Source organism: Danio rerio, chromosome 3 (genome assembly GCF_052040795.2).
Source record: "Danio rerio strain M-AB ecotype USA chromosome 3, GRCz13ab, whole genome shotgun sequence".
NCBI lineage: Eukaryota > Metazoa > Chordata > Actinopteri > Cypriniformes > Danionidae > Danio > Danio rerio.
The window spans coordinates 34,390,849-34,408,299 of NC_141023.1; the positions used below are offsets into that span (position 1 = coordinate 34,390,849).

General features: G+C 32.5%; 1 protein-coding gene across 1 annotated transcript; it reads right to left on the reverse strand.

Annotated features, from left to right (window-relative positions):
- Window positions 1–625: 625 nt before the first annotated feature.
- Window positions 626–14,647, reverse strand: psmd11a (proteasome 26S subunit, non-ATPase 11a). The gene is given in 13 exon segments (NM_001166238.2): window positions 626–3,292; window positions 3,387–3,529; window positions 4,436–4,487; window positions 6,311–6,346; window positions 6,429–6,554; window positions 6,648–6,710; window positions 8,422–8,482; window positions 8,599–8,743; window positions 10,524–10,718; window positions 10,816–10,873; window positions 11,538–11,734; window positions 12,558–12,659; window positions 14,527–14,647. Coding segments are annotated over 12 exon segments (1,266 nt in total). The 5' UTR covers window positions 14,615–14,647; the 3' UTR covers window positions 626–3,292.
- Window positions 14,648–17,451: the final 2,804 nt, after the last annotated feature.

A 17,451-nucleotide genomic window follows, 5' to 3' on the forward strand; every position in this document is an offset into this window, starting at 1 on the left:
GTAAGCAAAATAACACAAAGAAAGAAGGAGAAAAAAACGAATAAAGGACAAGAGCAGGTATACATAACAATTACCATAGAGGAGAGAAGAGGAGTTTTTGGAGTATGGTTACTTTATGACTTGGAAGTGCCTAAAGAATTTCAAAATAAATACTTGTCTGATAATATTAAAAGATTTAACTTAAACAGGAGATTCTTATCTATATATTTTCTATTTACGTAAAATATGACATCTCTTTTCTTTATATTAATTCTATAACCACTCAGTATATTAAATAGGCCTTCGATATCAAACCAGAAATATTTAACATACATACAATCAAACAAACTTGTTGATCCCTCAATGGACTAAAAACTTTTTATTTTGTCATCACATAGTCGAAGACGTGATTGCGTGGCAAATGGCCTGATGTATGTGGAAACCAGGCTATCAAAGAATATTGAAATGGAGGATATCTGTGGTTTCTGCAATGTGGATAAATAGAGACCCTTTGTCATTTATTTTTTTTAAATGCAATGTTGTAAACCATTCCTGGAAGGATCTAGCCAAATCTATTTTTAAAATGACAAAACGTAGTATTTAAAAGATGTTATTTTTTATTATGAAAACAAATCCAACAAAGGTATTGAATATATTGTTAATCTCTTTATTTTGTTGGCAAAGTTGCACATACACAAGCAGAAATTTGCTAAATCATCTCCCACAATAACAGTTGTGTGTCGAGTTTGACTTCTTTATTTCTACTGTGGAATTGTTGAAAGAAAGAAATCTTAGATATGCATCAATTATTAAAACACTTTTTTGATTCCCCTTTCAATTCTTAAAATCATTGGATGTAGAAATGCTGTACACTATACTTTGTGTAATTAATTACATTTTTTATTTTTATTTTTCAATGTTTTTTACCATTGTTATTTAAATTTTTTCAAGGTTCCATAATTTATATTGTGTTTTGTGTTTGTTCCTGATAGTTATGCAATAAATAAATAAATAAAAATTTAAAAAGATGCGAAAAAAAGTCGGAAATATTTGAAGAAAAATAATTTATTAGGTAAATTTTATGAAATGATGATATATTTTTAAAGTAATAAAATATATTTAATATTATAATCATATATGAATATGTATTTCCAAATATTTTAGACCCATTTATATTCATGTGATATTAATGACACTTAAACAATAAACTAAAACAATAATTTTAAGAATTTATATTTATTAACAAGCACACAATACTTAAGAATAAACAAAAAAAGATCACAAAAAATTAAGAATATGATTAAATAGGATTCACATTTTTAAAAAATAATTAGCAATAAGTCAATCAAATTAAATCAATTACACGTTAAATTTTTTAAAAATTATAGAAAAACGTGCAGACCCCCACCCAAATATTTTTTTCTACTCATTTTCATTAGTTTAGCCTTATTGCTTATTTTCTTATATCTTGCATTTATCATATCATACATATATACGTATGCCACTTACATTTTAAAGTCAATATTAATAGATCAGTGGTTCTCAAGCTGTGGTACATGTACCACTAGTGGTACGCAGGCTTCCTTCTAGTGGTACGCAGAGGAATGAAATGTCATGTACATGCTACACACATTTTATAATTTATCAAAAATGATGTATATAATATGCCATATAGCCTATATTTCTGAAATAATCTACCAGAGTTGTATCTGCTTTTACTGGGCCTATACTACGCTACTGTATTTCAATACTGCTCATTTTTGGTGGTACTTGGAGAGACTATTTTTTTCTGAGGTGGTACTTGATGAAAAAAGTTTGACAACCACAGTATTAGATCATTACATGTTACAATTTCTGGTTAGTATTTAGTTTTTTATGCCAATGTTTCACTAATAAAACCAGCATTGACTTCAAAATTATTCTTACTTTAATATTAAACTAAACTAGAACATTATCCAATTGAAATAATAAACAAATTGTTTTTTGACTACAGAAAATCCATTCCAAACTCCCATAATAGGCTATATGCACACAGACTTTTAATTTTCAGCCAGGCAGTCCAATGGCTTCCAGGCAGCCCAATGGCTTCTTTTACGATTTACGATATGAAGTAGATCTCAGATCAGACAAGAAGCACTGCATTAAATTTCATTTCCCCCTGCATGTCTTTAAAATATGACCGCTTATTTTATGCCAATATTTTCAATGGATTTTTTAGCGCTAGCCTCGTGCTACTGACGGGTCTAGTGGGTACAACGGTCTTTCATCTAGTTTTATGCTTAAATAACTAAAAGAATGCTTAAGTCTGTTGTGCTGAATGTATTGTAATTACATTACAAAAATCGATGCTGCTAAAACAACCTTGTGAAATTGAAAGATAGTAACATTAAGCTTTCACCGGAGGTTTATCATTGGCTTTAAAACTCTAGCTGTGCATAGAGCCTACTAGTTCATTGTTGAGCTGGTTGTGAAGAAAGATTACTGAATTCACATTTTTCAGGTAAACTGACAGATGTTATTTACAGTTTTGTGCATATTAAGTTGTGAAAGAAAAATTAATTACAAACATTATACAAAATCACTCAGAAACATGTTTTCTTGGTGACTTTATTATGTTTTTTTTTAGCGTTATAAAAAAGGGCAACAGCATGACAGGCCAGACAGAGGTGCTTGGCAACGTTATGTACAAAGAGGGAGGAGGAGGAAGGGCAGGAATGACAACAGCTCACAAGCCCATCCTGATGACAGCAGCTTATTCAAACCTTTCCGCTCGACAATAAAAAGTCCAAGAACGCTGTCTGTTCGAGAGGTAGGCCTGGAGCGAGGCCAGGGGCTTCCTTTTTAGAGGCCTAAAACCGTTGAATTGGTAATATGGGGAATCTTGTATGGGCAAACTCAACACAACAGCCCCCGGATTTGCAAGGGAGGTGAATCATTCTTATATCAGCTTTGCTCTACCAGAGATCTACGTATATACATTTCAAATAGAGTTATAATGCAAGTGAGTTTTTATTTTATTCTTTTGAAGATTCCCTGATGGCCCATTAGGCACAGCCAAGATACAAAGAAATGAATTATCAGCAAAAAAAAAAGTGAAAATAATAAAAAAAGAAATGTGATCCCATAGTAATAGAAGTAGTTTGTCCATTGAAGAAGGTGGTAAAAAAAATGTCCAAGTGTAAGCCAGAGAGGACAACAGCAGGAGTCAGTCTCTTTGGGGTTTTAGACCTTTTTTTTTTAAATTTTCCCTTCCCCTTCCCCCAGAGTCCCCCCACACTGGCCATGCTCTGAGCTGCAGGGTCTAATGCTCAACCTGTACAAAACAAGACATTTTTTTTTAATTTCATGCTATGTGGTTGTGAGATAAAAATGTTAGTCAGTGAGTGCAGCACAAAATCAGGGCTTGCCTATGTCAACTTCTTGGCTTTGTTGTAGAGCGAGTCCACTACTTTGCTCATGTTCTGAATTGTTTCGAGGGAGGCTTCATATGTTTTGTCTACCGGTGGCTCGTCGAATACAATCAGGACACCTTCCCCTTGGTCAAGGATTCCTAAGAGCAGAGAGAAGAAGTGTTTTAGGTAAGAAATCATAAAAAAATCATCATGACAACTTGACAAGTCAGTGTAAACTGGAAGTTGCTGTTAAAGTCCCAAATGACTTGAAATAAAATCTTCTCTAAATTAAATGATTCAACTATGGATGGACCATCTATAATCAGCTGTAATAGTATCTAATCTTTAACTAGCAAGCAAAATCTACACTATAAGAGTTCACGCTTAGCTAATGATTGATTATAAAGCGTGCTTATCATGCTATCCTGGGAGATAAGATCCTCAAGCCGGGGGCTCCCTCCCGTTTGCAGGTCGAGAGGGGAGTTTGAGCTTAGGTAGGTCTCAAAACTCCCCTGCTTATTTATATCTAATAGAAAATTAGGGATTGCTAAGGAGATATACACTGCTGATTAAGAGCTCATCTATGGTGCCAATTTAGTTTATTCAATTCACCTATGGCGCATGTCTTTGGACTGCGGGAGACAACCGGAGAACCTAGGGGAAACCTACAGGAGCACAGGGAGAACATGTAAGCTCCACACAGAATCGTCGACTGGCCAGGTAAAGACTGAACCAGTGACATTCTTGCTGTGAGGCAACAGTGCTAACCACTGGGCTGCCATGCCACCTCACGTAAGAAAATTTAGGAGTAGGGGTGGAAGGAAGGATTCTTCAAGATAAAGATAACCAGAGTAAGAAACTTTATAGTGAGTTAGGAATCATCCAATTGGTAGATTGTGCATTAGCTAAACGCGGGATCAGCCGTGATCAATCATAAGCATGTGATCCTCTTGAAATTAGTTTATAAATAACCTCCACCGGAAAATAAAAATGGAAAATACAAATCTGTATACTGATACCCATGTTTGACAGCACACTAATTAACTAAAAGACAAGGTTCATACCGTGGAATTTCTGGTCTAAAATCATTTGTGAGAGTTTTCTTTCAACATCCCCCTGAGAAGAGAAAGGAAAAAATTGATGAAACTTGTTTTTGTAAATGTTTTACCTTAAAATAAAAATAAAATCCTCATTTACTCAAATCTATCAAAATGATTAGAACTGAATTACACATGCCAGGCAAGTAGATGCAGACATCACTTTGTACAGAAACACTACAGTATGTGCCTGCTTTCTATACAGTCTTGCATTCCACCACAGTTGGCTGTCAATGAAGAAGATTTTATTCTCTCTGTGTGAAGTATTTTCTAAGTGTAAAGCAGTTCATTTTCTATTCTCAAAATGTATGTAGTGTTTGCAGCAAACATGCCAGCATGTGTTAAAAATACAGTGATGTGTCTGTGTAAGATGCGTATGCCTGCACAGGAGCAACACTAGGAGAAGGCTATGACTGAATGACTGATTGTGTAGAATAACTGAATATGTAAAGCACTGATTATACATGTTAAATACTTGTATGAAGCTATACGTGTCAGAAGTTAGAATGAGTAACATATTATCAAGTGATTATGCTATCATGACAATGTATGTAAAAACTTAGTCCTTTTGCATAAGTTGCATCTATGGAGAGAGAACTTTGGTGTCAAAACAGTTGCTGAAACAGACCTGTAACATCTCTATTGACATGAGCTAGTGGTTTGAGAGCCAAGAATAACGGCCACCTAGAGTAAAAACCTATCCTAAAATGGTTAAAAGTTAAAATGAGACACCTAGGGGTGTGTCAAAATAACCTGTATAAATATTGTAAAAAACACAGAGACTTTAGAAGGAGCAGGAGGAGAATGTTACGGGGTCTGCTCTGCTCTTTCTCTGCTTTATTATGGAGAATAAAGTCTATTTTCTGATATTCAAACATATTCACATTAGACATCGTACGATGAAAAATTGGTCGACATTACCCAACCCTAGTTCCAACCCTAATTAAACACACCTGAACCAGATAATCAAGATCTTTCTATACTAGAAAGTTTCAGGGAGGTGTGTTGAAAGAAGTTGAAGCTAAACTATGCAGGACACCGGCACTTCAGGACTGAGTTTGGACACCCCTGTTCTAAGCATTACATTTCTTAGGTTAAATGAATAGTTGTCAATAGTTGGAGACAAGCAAAATATTTGAATGTTCTTTTATGTATTTAGGCCTTTTTACGTATAACAACTGAAGGTTCTGTGTTTTTGACAATCTTGCAAGTTCACTAAAAGCTGGCTGGAATTATAAGTTAAATTTATTTTTTAGTTATTATTTTTGTTTTGTTTTTAATAATATAACTTTTTATAATACACTTGCTGCAACAAACAGTAGTTTATAGGCCCATTTCCTTTTAGTAAAGTATTAGATTTATATGTGTGCATTTCAACTTCTTATGCATCAAATATGCACTCCAAACTTTTTCTTGATTGAGACATTTGCAGTGTTTTCATTTGCAATGTTTCCGAATGATATTGATTGTAATTTTTCTTACCAAATTTTATATGCGTTATATATTATTTTCAGTAAATATGCTTTTGGCCATGACATGTCCACAATAAATGGTTATAAGAGATGTGTTTACGGGATTATGTGCAACATCCTTCATTTATTTTCTTAGGTAAGGAGAAAAGGCCACTTTAGTCAAAATGTGCTTAATGCATTATAAAGCTTGAAGCATCAGAATTGGTACTTGATATCGGCAGATTACAATGACAAGAAATCAGTATTTGGTATCGGTTGCAAAACCCTGATCGGAGCATACTTAGAATACATTTGAACTTTTCTTGATCAACAGATAAATATTTTAAAACTGTTGAAAGGGAAAAAGTCTTACTAGGGGATAAATCCTTACCTTGGAAAGCTTTATTAGCTGTGAAATGTGTTCAATCTGTAGGCATAGGAGAAAAATTTGAATCAACAACTTTTATTCAGGGAATCAGGGCTTTCACCGAGGCGCACAAAGGCATTACCTGCACTCTGGAGAAGGGCTCGATGACCCTAATGAGGTTTTGTTCCAGCAGATTGTCATAGAGTTTGGTCAGATGAGTGCTGATGATGGGGTCGTCCCGCAGCTCAGCTTTGTATTCTGTTAAAGCCTGAATGAGGATCAAAGAGAAGGACATAATACGTGATGACAGCAGGCGGACTGAAATTGGTGGTGGAATTTATATCCAAGGCACCTGACCTACCTTCTCAAAATCTGCAAGTGACCTATTCTTGCTGGCTTGTGCCACACATTTAAGTGCTTCTGTCTACAGAAGGAGACAGAGAGAGACAGGATGAATTAATCCATGTAATCCTCCATTCACAGACACAACAGAAAAAAAAATACCCTGTAGCTGTCAATCAGCACAAAAGAACGTGCATTTTAGTGCGCTCTTTAATGGAAATAGTAAAAGTACCTCAATGCTTTAAAATATGTGATTGAGTTTGAGATGTAACAAACATGTTCCACCTCTGACAGCAATTCATTGCACTATTTTATTCTTTACGACTGCAATAGAGGCTTACAAGTATAAAAAGCTGAATTGACAAGAACTATGATAAATAGAAAAACAGGCAGCTGTAGTGTTTAGCAGTCCCTCAAAAATTTAGATTCTGCAATCACTGAACTGAATGCAAATCAAGCAAATGATGCAAAATTTATTAAAATTATTGCATAATAAATATCATACTGGTGTATAGAAGTGCTCATGTAGTGTTTGACACAGAGTTGTTATGGAAATGGTGCTGCCTTAGCAAGATGACCCACTTTAGGTGTGTCAGGTGGCATTATTGCCCATTTAAACTATGTTCATTGCATTCATCGCTGAAATTTGATTTTTATAATGCTATAGTTCAAAAGATCTTATTTATTTTGATCATTTAGACTCATTTGTGTATTAAATATGATGCAGCAGGCTTTGCATCTTACAAAATAAACACCGTCTCTGTTTTTCTCAGTGTTTGCATTGTATAACTTACATAGAGCAATAGTTCTTGAGGTCAAAATAGTAAAGAAAAACTAAGATGTGCAAATGTGTGAATATTTACATAGCAGAACACCACAAGAAATGCTGAAATATTGTTGTAGATTGAGAAAAGACACCATTTTAGGTTATAAAAAATCTAAACATTTTGTCTGGTTTGAGCACTGAACTAACAAATAACAGCCACAGACAGGATTTTATCAGGTACAGCCTGGCGACTCTATTAGATTGCCGGTTGACAAGTGAAAAAATTAATAAATAAATGTTAATAAATATATATTATATAATATATATATTATATAATATATATATATATATATATATATATATATATATATATATATATATATATATATATATATATATATATATATATATATATATATACATATATATATATATATATACACACACACATACATACACATACACACATAAAAATTTAAAAACTTTCTTTGAAACAACAATAAAACAAAAAACCTAACTTTTAATGTCTGCAATAATCCCACAATATTACAGGTATTCTATTATGCATGGAAATATAATTCTCACAAAGTCTAGATTTTTAAAATTCTGCAAAGACAATTATATTGTGTCAATATTAGAATTTAAACTGTTTAAAGATTTTTTATACTTTTTAAAAATTAATTTATTCATATGATGGCAAAGATCAATTTCAGTCAACTTAACCCAAAGAACAATATGATAAATATTATATAAATGTAAAAATATTTAGTACATTAAAAAAAAGAATAATCTAATATGAAATAAATTTGTGCACACTTTTGCTTTTTGTAAAAAAAATTTGGTTGATACTACTAGCTTTAATTATAATTATTAACAATAACATATACTAATAATTTTACTGTTATTTAATGTAGCGAATAAAATACTATAGAACTGTCAAATCTCAGCCAATGACTGAATTCTTGGAATGATCTTGCAAAAACTACAACATGAACTGAATAACCATCCAGTGGGCTCAATCATTTACCTGTCTGCCTGCATATCTGAGGGCAAGTTTTCCGCTGATCAGGGACTGCACATCCTCTGGCCTGCAAAGACAATAATATAGAGTTTTGATCTCATCGATATATAAATATTAAATGATGACACAAGTAAAATACATCCAAACAAAAAATAAATACATAAATAAAAATCAAGCACTCACGAGTTCAACATGATCTTGCAGAGAAGCATGTACTTAAGTGCAGTGATGGCACGAGGACTGTCAATAGAGTCGTAGCCTTCAAACGCCTCGTAAAAGTATGAATACGCTGTCTTCCAGTCCTTCTCCTCAGCAGCATGAATAATCCCTACAAAAGAAAATAAAAACAGTGATGAAACTTCAGTCAGGAGACAAAATCATTAATGTATGATCTGTTTTTTCTCCATTTTTTTTTAAACTTAAAATGTACATTAAATATAAATGTTGAAAGTCTTTTCTGCTCTAATTTGTGATGACATTGTATGTCTTTAGAACCATAAAAAGTATAGGGTGTAACTTGGTTCTGTCCATCAGGAACTGATTGGATCACTATGGTTTTGTATTGCTGTGATCTCATGTAATTGTGCTGCCATTAAATGCATTAGAGAGACGTCTTTTAAGATCATTTAATTAAAGATTATGAGGGCATGAGAATAAATGCTAACATGTTGCATGATTGTTTTTCAATTATCAGTTTTGAATTGGATGACAACTTTTTAAAGGCATAGTTCAATAGAAAAAATGACAACAAAAAAAAAAACAACAACCTCAAATGACTCAGTCAAGTAGATCTAAATTACAAATTAATTTCTTCCAAACCAGATATTCTGAAAAATGGTGGGGGGCTCCATATGACTAATAACAAAAATACTATGGAAGCCAGTGCCCAAAATTCAATATATCTTCTTTCGTGTTTAGAAAAAAAAAACATGTTAAGGATGAGGAAATGATGATTTCATTTTTTTTTTTGTGTCAACCCCTAGGTCATTCTAAATCATGGGAAACCTAAATTCTGGGCATTCATACAGTGATGCAGTACATTTTATTTTCTAAAAAAAAATGGCTTAACCTATTTATTTGTGGTGTCAGTGTCTCTGGACAAAAATGCATAAGGTCTGTTTGAATGTGTCCTTTGTTAGTTTAAAATGCATTCTGTGAATTTGCCCCTCATATGTTTGTAATGAGGCAACAGCAACATGTATGTTTACAATGAGACAACATACAGATGTAAACTGCTATTATTAGTGTCTAATGCACATTAATGCATTGTGTCATATCACTCAGCTCTTACTGTGTTTTTTTCTTGATGAAAGTTCACGATAGACTTTATAAAACTTAACTTTTTTATGTAGAGGTTGATATTAGCTGTATTTTCAAATGTCAAAGCTTCAAAATACAATTTTAAATGCATCTCTGTGAGAACGTTCCCAAGTCGCATAACAACAATACAAAAATGAAAGAACAATTTAACCATTTAACTTATTTATTTAATGCACACGTAAAATAACTTAAAATGACTAAGGCCCCTAAATTTGAATTGTGAAACTAGTAGCATTTGCAGTTACTAGTAAACTGTAAATCAAAGTGAAGCACAGTGTAAAAAAACATCACAATTACAAACATTAAGAGGAATACAGCTAACTCTGCAGGATGAAGTCTGAGCATGTGCACTCACAATGTTTCAAACATGTGTACATCTCACTGACAGCAGTCATCTTACAGTATAAACAAATGTGATCTGACTGGCTGTGATCATATGATGTGCTGAAAGGCAGTTTTACTTTAAGCGAACATGGACAAGCAAGCCGTCATGGCTGATTAGAGCTGTGTGTGACAGTGAAGCACTGCATCTGAAATCACATACTTCCCTATGGTATTAACAATATCAGTTTTTACAAAGCCATTTCTGAATTCACTGATTTGTGAAAGGTACCGGCACATCACATGATGATAAAGTTAAAGTATTACATCCTGATTACTTTCATCCTACACGGAATGTACTTATTTTAATAGGTTGTGAAATGACTACTTACTCAAAACAGTAACTACTCAAAGCAATTGTGATTATAATGTGGACATATTTATTGGAAGGGATTATGTAAATGTACCTGACTGCATGTCTAGAGCAGCCTGCAGCTTTGGGGGGCAGTAGATGGCATTTGCGGTGGTCCTGGCGGAGGTGAGAGCTGCTCTGGCCTTGGGCAAGTTGCTCAGGGCATGATATGTCTTGCTCTCCAGCAGCTGCAGCTCCACCAGCAGAGCTTTATCATCCATCTTCTTCAGCTCTTGCAGAAGCTGAGAGCCTGATCAACAAGGACAAAAAGGATAGTGGTTACAATCCGGCAATACGTTATCTAATCTTACAAACATAAATGTGCCAAAATGAAGCAATGGACTCACCAAGCTGTAGAGCCTCTTGGTAACGTTTGGTGTCAAAATAAAGAGAGACCAGTCGGGCCTAGGATTGTAGAATTGAACAAGAAGTCATTGAAGCACAGGAGTAAAAATAATCAAACAACGATATCTTAGACTTCATTTAGGCAGCCTTCAAAAAAATAATAAAATAAATAAAATTAAACATTTCTACCTTTCAAAATTTTGAAATCAAAGTTTTCATTTTTGTTTTGTTATAATTTTGTTATGTTTATTAATGTACTCATTCACTCAAATGAGACCCTAAAAACAATTTTATAAAATGTTCAGTCAAATAAACTATTCAGTTAACATTTAAAATAGAAACATAAATTGTTGCACAACAAATCTGCATTTTTATTTCTAAACAAATATAAAAACTCAGCATTGTGACAAAAAAAAAATAATAATATTAATGGAAAACATTTTTTAAATTAATGATTTGTCCGCAAATCTTTTATTTTAGTCAAATAAATGCCTTAGAAAACAAGACTTCTTTAAAAAAATCTTAAATTCATCATCCATATGTAAACACATATATTTGCTAAACACTTGTTCATATAGTCAACTACATACCAAAGTCAATATCTAATGACCAGTTTAATACTCAAACATTAGCTCAACATAAGCAAAAAAATAAAATAAATCCTGAATGCAACCACAGCCTTATATTTAAGCTCTAGTAAGGGTGGCGTTTGTCTAAAGCTGACCTCCAGGGCCTGCCGTAGAAAGGTCCTCTTCTCTGATTTGGCCCATTCAATGCACTCCAAACACAGCTCCACCTCCTGACCGGTAGCTGCCTCCATATCCAAGAACATATCAAGCAGGGAGCGCACCAATCGTGCAGCCTTCGCTTTGCTGATGGAGTTCAGGAACGGCCGGACGTACTTCAGCAGTCCTCCCAGTTCTGCAGAGAATAGATAGCAAATGATATATGATAAATGACTCATATTCATGAGAAATTGTCAGATGAGCAGTGATTGTATTATATGTTTTAATATAATGCCATGTCAGCATCAAAACAATGGGAAAAAAATCTAAAAGTCATCAGAGTAGTGACCTTTAGGATCCACCTAAAATGATTATTGACAATAATTTAAATTAGGGCTGCACAATTTATGATTTCAGCATCAATATAGCAATGTGTGCATACACAATAGTCAAATCATATATATATATATATATATATATATATATATATATATATATATATATATATATATATATATATATATATGCAATAGCAGATATGCTATGTTGAGTCTGAATTATAGCAGGAGCTACAGAATTGTATTAATGTATTAACACGAAATGAATATAATTTTTAATTTTTTTTAATCTCTTAAAAACTTAAAAACTGTCTCGTTTCTCATCCAAATATCTGCAAGATTATTTCAGTTGCCCCACTGACCTTGTTTAAAGGAAAAAAAAAAAGGTTTAAAGAACACAAAACAATATTTTTACTTGATCCAAGATTTACTTTTTTTTTTTATATTTAGACTAGAAACGAGACAAAGCAAAGTAAGAAAATGCATCTTTTTGCATTGTGGTTTTTCAATTTCTGTACCTGAATACGGTTAGACTCTATAGAAAACCTTTAAATTGTGCTATTTAAAACCAATTGTGCTATCATAAAACTGTATTCCAAATTGCAATATTTACTGCAGAAAATTTAAATATCGCAATACTGGATTTTTCCGATATCATGCAGCCCTAACATAGATGTTTACCAGCAGCTTGTCCGGTCTTGGCCAACAGTCCGCCCAGCTCCAAAATACTCTGTTCTTTGACACGCACAGCCTCTTCGTCATCATCTTGGACGTCTCTTTTGACTGTAAATGTGGACAGAAATTTATATTATTATTGTTTGCAGCCTAACAAGAATATGTAGATATTATAGAACAATTTCACATATGGATTTGATGTACTTTATGCAAATTTTAACTATTTTAAATGATAAAATTAGGCTTAAAAATTATTGTTTATCCTACTCAGAAAAATTTTATTAAATCTGTAAATCAAAGTAAAGCACAGTGTAAAAAATCTACTTTTTAATCATTTCTCTTTTAACAGTGAATGTGGCCAAAAATAGATCATTTTATTGTGTACAGCCTAACAAGACTAGGCTATTTAATCTATGCTGCTTAGACATAGACAAGTTAATCTTTGATTAATCATGATTCACAGCTAGAGCACTGGTAATAGCTTGGATTTAAATAGAGGTTACACAAATGCAGATTCCACAACTTGCTTTAAGTGCATTTTAAAATTGAGTAATTTTACTTAAACCCTTATACACTCTAGGCACGGAATGATAACAGGTTTCAAAGTTTACAAAAGTCAAGGTTTGAATATCACTAAAATGTTCTGTTATCCCAAGGTATATAAGGTTTTTGGTGTATTTTTGTGTGTGTGTGTGTGTGTGTGTGTGTGTGCGTTTTAAAGAAATGTTTTTTTGTTTGTTTGTTTGTTTTACCCAAATATATATAAAAAAAACTAATTTTATAGCAGTAATCACAATAGCATGATACTGTAAAACTGTGGTATTTTTATCCAAGTTTAACATACCATCAAATTTTTTTAAAAATCCATGCCTAATACACTCACTCTCACACACAAAGGCAGAAGAGCTTTCTTCAGATGTCTTAATGCTTTAAATTAAAGACATTTGTAATGTTACCAACCCTTTCCATTCAAGATAAATACTGCTTCTTACCATTCTCAAATGGAACACAACTATGTTGTTTACACAAATCAGTATAATAAAGTGATTAATAAAGCACGATGTCACGTGGGAGTAAAGATGCTGTTAAATTGATCTATTTAATAGTGTTTATTAGTGTACATTTATTACACTTAAAAGTGTTGTTATATTAGATGGCTTAATGGAAGTTAAAAACTTTAAATAAAGTTCAATTATAATCTAAACCAGCGTGGCATGCTATCAAATTATCCGTGACAGACGCACACATATCAAACTTCATGTCAAACAAAACTTCCTGATACTGTGATGTTATAGCAACACCGAACGATGAGAGAAAATACCTTTGACACCATAATTATAAATAACCTGCCAATGACGGTTAAATGACTCAGATCAGTTACGATGTACTTAAAATTACATTTCATTCAATTACCCAAAAGCTACCTAAATATTATGAACAGAAATGAAAATATGGCTAACGTTAGCAAGCGAAGCTAATTTCAGCTGTCATGCAAACTTCAAGCAATACCTTCAAATTATATTTCGGCAACGTCAGTCATTTGTAAACTATACATAACGAAATCACATAGAAAACATACAAACTTTTATATGTCTATGTTTCCCAAACACAAACAGACCCCTTCACTGAGAAACGCTTCCATTGAGAACTGAGACTAGCTGACTGGCTAGCAGGTACCAGTTCACTGAACATTAATTTTTTTCTGCCAAAAAATAAAATTCACAAAACTACAACAGCGGACAATGTTCAATACAGCGCAGAGGTCTGTCAGTTAAGTTAACAGATAGTAAGGGCTCAGTATATTTCTCTAGCTAAAGGCTTTCTAACGCCTGTCACAGTGAGTCAGCAGCATGAGACCGGCTAACACATTTAGCTGCTGCTCTATAAAACCACATGATCCGTGTATTGAGAGCACAGCTCCTTCAGCTAAAACCACACAAGCGCTGCAATGGCCAGCGGGAGAGGAGAACCTTACCGATAGCGTGTAAAATGTCAATGGACGCGTTCCGATCCGTACTGAGCAGCGACTGTGCTCTCTGAAACTCTACCGCCGTAGCCGCCATCTTACCAATTCACCAATTGCCTGATTCACATAACAATCATCATTAAACACGCTACCGGATGTGGTACCGAGGCACGCTGGGAGATTGAGTTCGCAAAACAGAGGGAAAACACACAGGGAAATATGACTAATTCCAGGAGTTTATTTCTTCAGTTTTCAATCTTTTTTTTTTTCAACTTTCAGTTGTTGTTTTTTTATCTAAACAGAAAGTTATTATCTATTTTTTCACACCAGGCTTTAATTACTTTTAAAGCAAACTTGCGTTTTGATAGATTTGTGCACATGGATTGTTGATCAAATGTTTTTCATATTGTCAGAATATTCACAGTTGTGTTCATTTTGTTAATTTTCTTTTTTCAAAACTTTTCTGTGTAATTACACTGCAAGACCATGTGTGGTTTAGAGTAAACATACACTACCGCTCAAAAGTTTGGGGTCAGTAGATTTTTTAAATGCTTTAAAATAAGCTTCTCCTGCTCATCAAGGCAGCATTTATTTAATCAAAATACTGTATAAATTGTAAAATTATGAAATGTTATTGCACTTTAAAATAACTGTTCAAAAGTACTTTATAACTTAATAATTTATTCCAGGGATTTTAAAGATGAATTGTCAGTTTCATTATTCTAGTCTTCAGAGTCACATGATCCTTTAGAAATCTCTCTAATTTTAATTATTATTATTATTATTATTATTATTATTATTATTATTATTATTATTATTATTATTAATATTATTATCAATGGTAAGAGTAATAAAAGCAATAATGACTGGAGTAATAATTTCACTTGAAACTACATGCAAGAATTAATTTTAACAAATATTGAACAATTTATTATTTTTTTACATTTAATGTATGCGGCCATGAAAAAAACTGACCCCAAATGTTTGACCGGTAATGTAAATATTTTTAAAAAAATTTTAAAATTATTTAATTATTAATTTGTTTAAAACTAGAACATTTTTGTTATTGTTTATTAAGCAAACAAACAAACAAACAATCAAAAACATAAATATAAACTCAAATTAAATGTGTATTTTACAACCAAATTTGGCACATTTAGAAATTGATCAAGTGTAACAGTCAACCATTAAGCACTTTAAAGGACTGCAAATAATTAGCTTTACTATCTTTTCTGCAAGTGTATCATCAATTTACATGCATGGGCACACCATTGTGAATGCTCAGTTATTTAACAAATATCAAAAAAAAATTTGCACTGTATAAATACAAATGTTTTGGGAATTACAATATTACATTTTCCCAGTAAAATTGTATTACGAAATAGTTAAAACAAAACATCAAATGTTACACAAGAGCATTCAGCAAAACTGACATTCTTGTATAGTAAGTCAGCGTTAAAAAAAATAGAAAAAACATAAAATATGTATAAAAAATATTTCAACCGATGTTTGCAATCATGAAAAAACCTTTAATTATAACCAAATGCTTAAAAACACTTTATTTAGGAAGTATCTGCCAAATGTCCGACATAAGAACTAGGTTTTGAACTTGAAGAATGAATTAAATGTATCTTGTGACATTTTACTGACATGCAATACACTCTTAATAATTTTTTTTTTCCTGCAATTGTGTTTCCATGTAGAACCATGAAATCCATACTACCTTCCCATTCTAAATATTTTATAGATCATTATAATGCTCTTCACATTAGGGCTGCATGATCTGACATTGCAATATATATTTTTTTTCCAATAAATATTGTGGTTATGAATACAGTTTCACAAGATGGTTTGAATTCTCTTTTTGAGAAGGAGTCTAACGAGTATTAAGGTACATAAATTAATATCAGTAATCACAATGCAAAATAATTAGGGTTGCCTTGTTTCTAGACCAAATATAATTAAAAAAAATTCACTTTCAGACATAATAAGTAAAAATTAAGCAAGATTTTCATTAAAGCAAGATAAATAATCTCCCAGTGAGTTAAGCAAAATAATCTTGTTTTAGGTTTGAAATGCAGATATTTGGACATAAAACAATTTAAAAAAAATTAAATAAACACTTTTTTTTTTTTTGTAAATGTAAATTAACACTGTATTGTCTTCATTGTATAAATAATTAAATGCAATTAATCTTTTTTTACGCTGCTAAAAGTCGTATTTTCTCGTCCCCAAGACTTTAAACCATCTTAAAATGCTCCGTCACAGGCCTCAAAAACACATGTATTGATAAACCTTTACTTTATCATGGTTAATCTTAGTGACTCTAAAAAATCTTGAGTTTTGTGGCACCTGATCAATTATAATCCAGACTCAAGATTGCAAATCCTTAATTATTATTTTTGTGCATGCACACATTGCGATATCGATGCTGAAATGATATATTGTGATATACCCTGCTGTTTATTCAAATGTTTTAAACCAGCATTTTTTCTTCTATGACATTACTGCAAGCCCTCTTTTGAAACCTATCATTTTACCAGTATATAGGGCTGTGATATTCTAGCAGTTGTGATTGTTGTGACAGTTGTGAATGTTCAGGCTACTTTGAAAAATCTGCCAAAGCCAACTGAGCTATAAAAAATAATAATTAAATGAAGTTTGCATTTGACAATGCCTGCAAACTGTCTTAAACTCTGTAAATGAGTTATTGTGGAAATTTTTTTCCTTTTCCGATCATCTATCACTATTACCTAATGAGGGAGTGAAGGGATTGATGCATGATTGATAAACAAACAAATATGACAGATATAATGACAAATGGGAAGAACAATCAAATAATCAACCCTTTTTTCATATTCTAAAACATTTTGAGGAATAGAAGAGTTTCCAAAGATGTTAAAGGGTCTTGATGAAACTATGAACAATGAACCT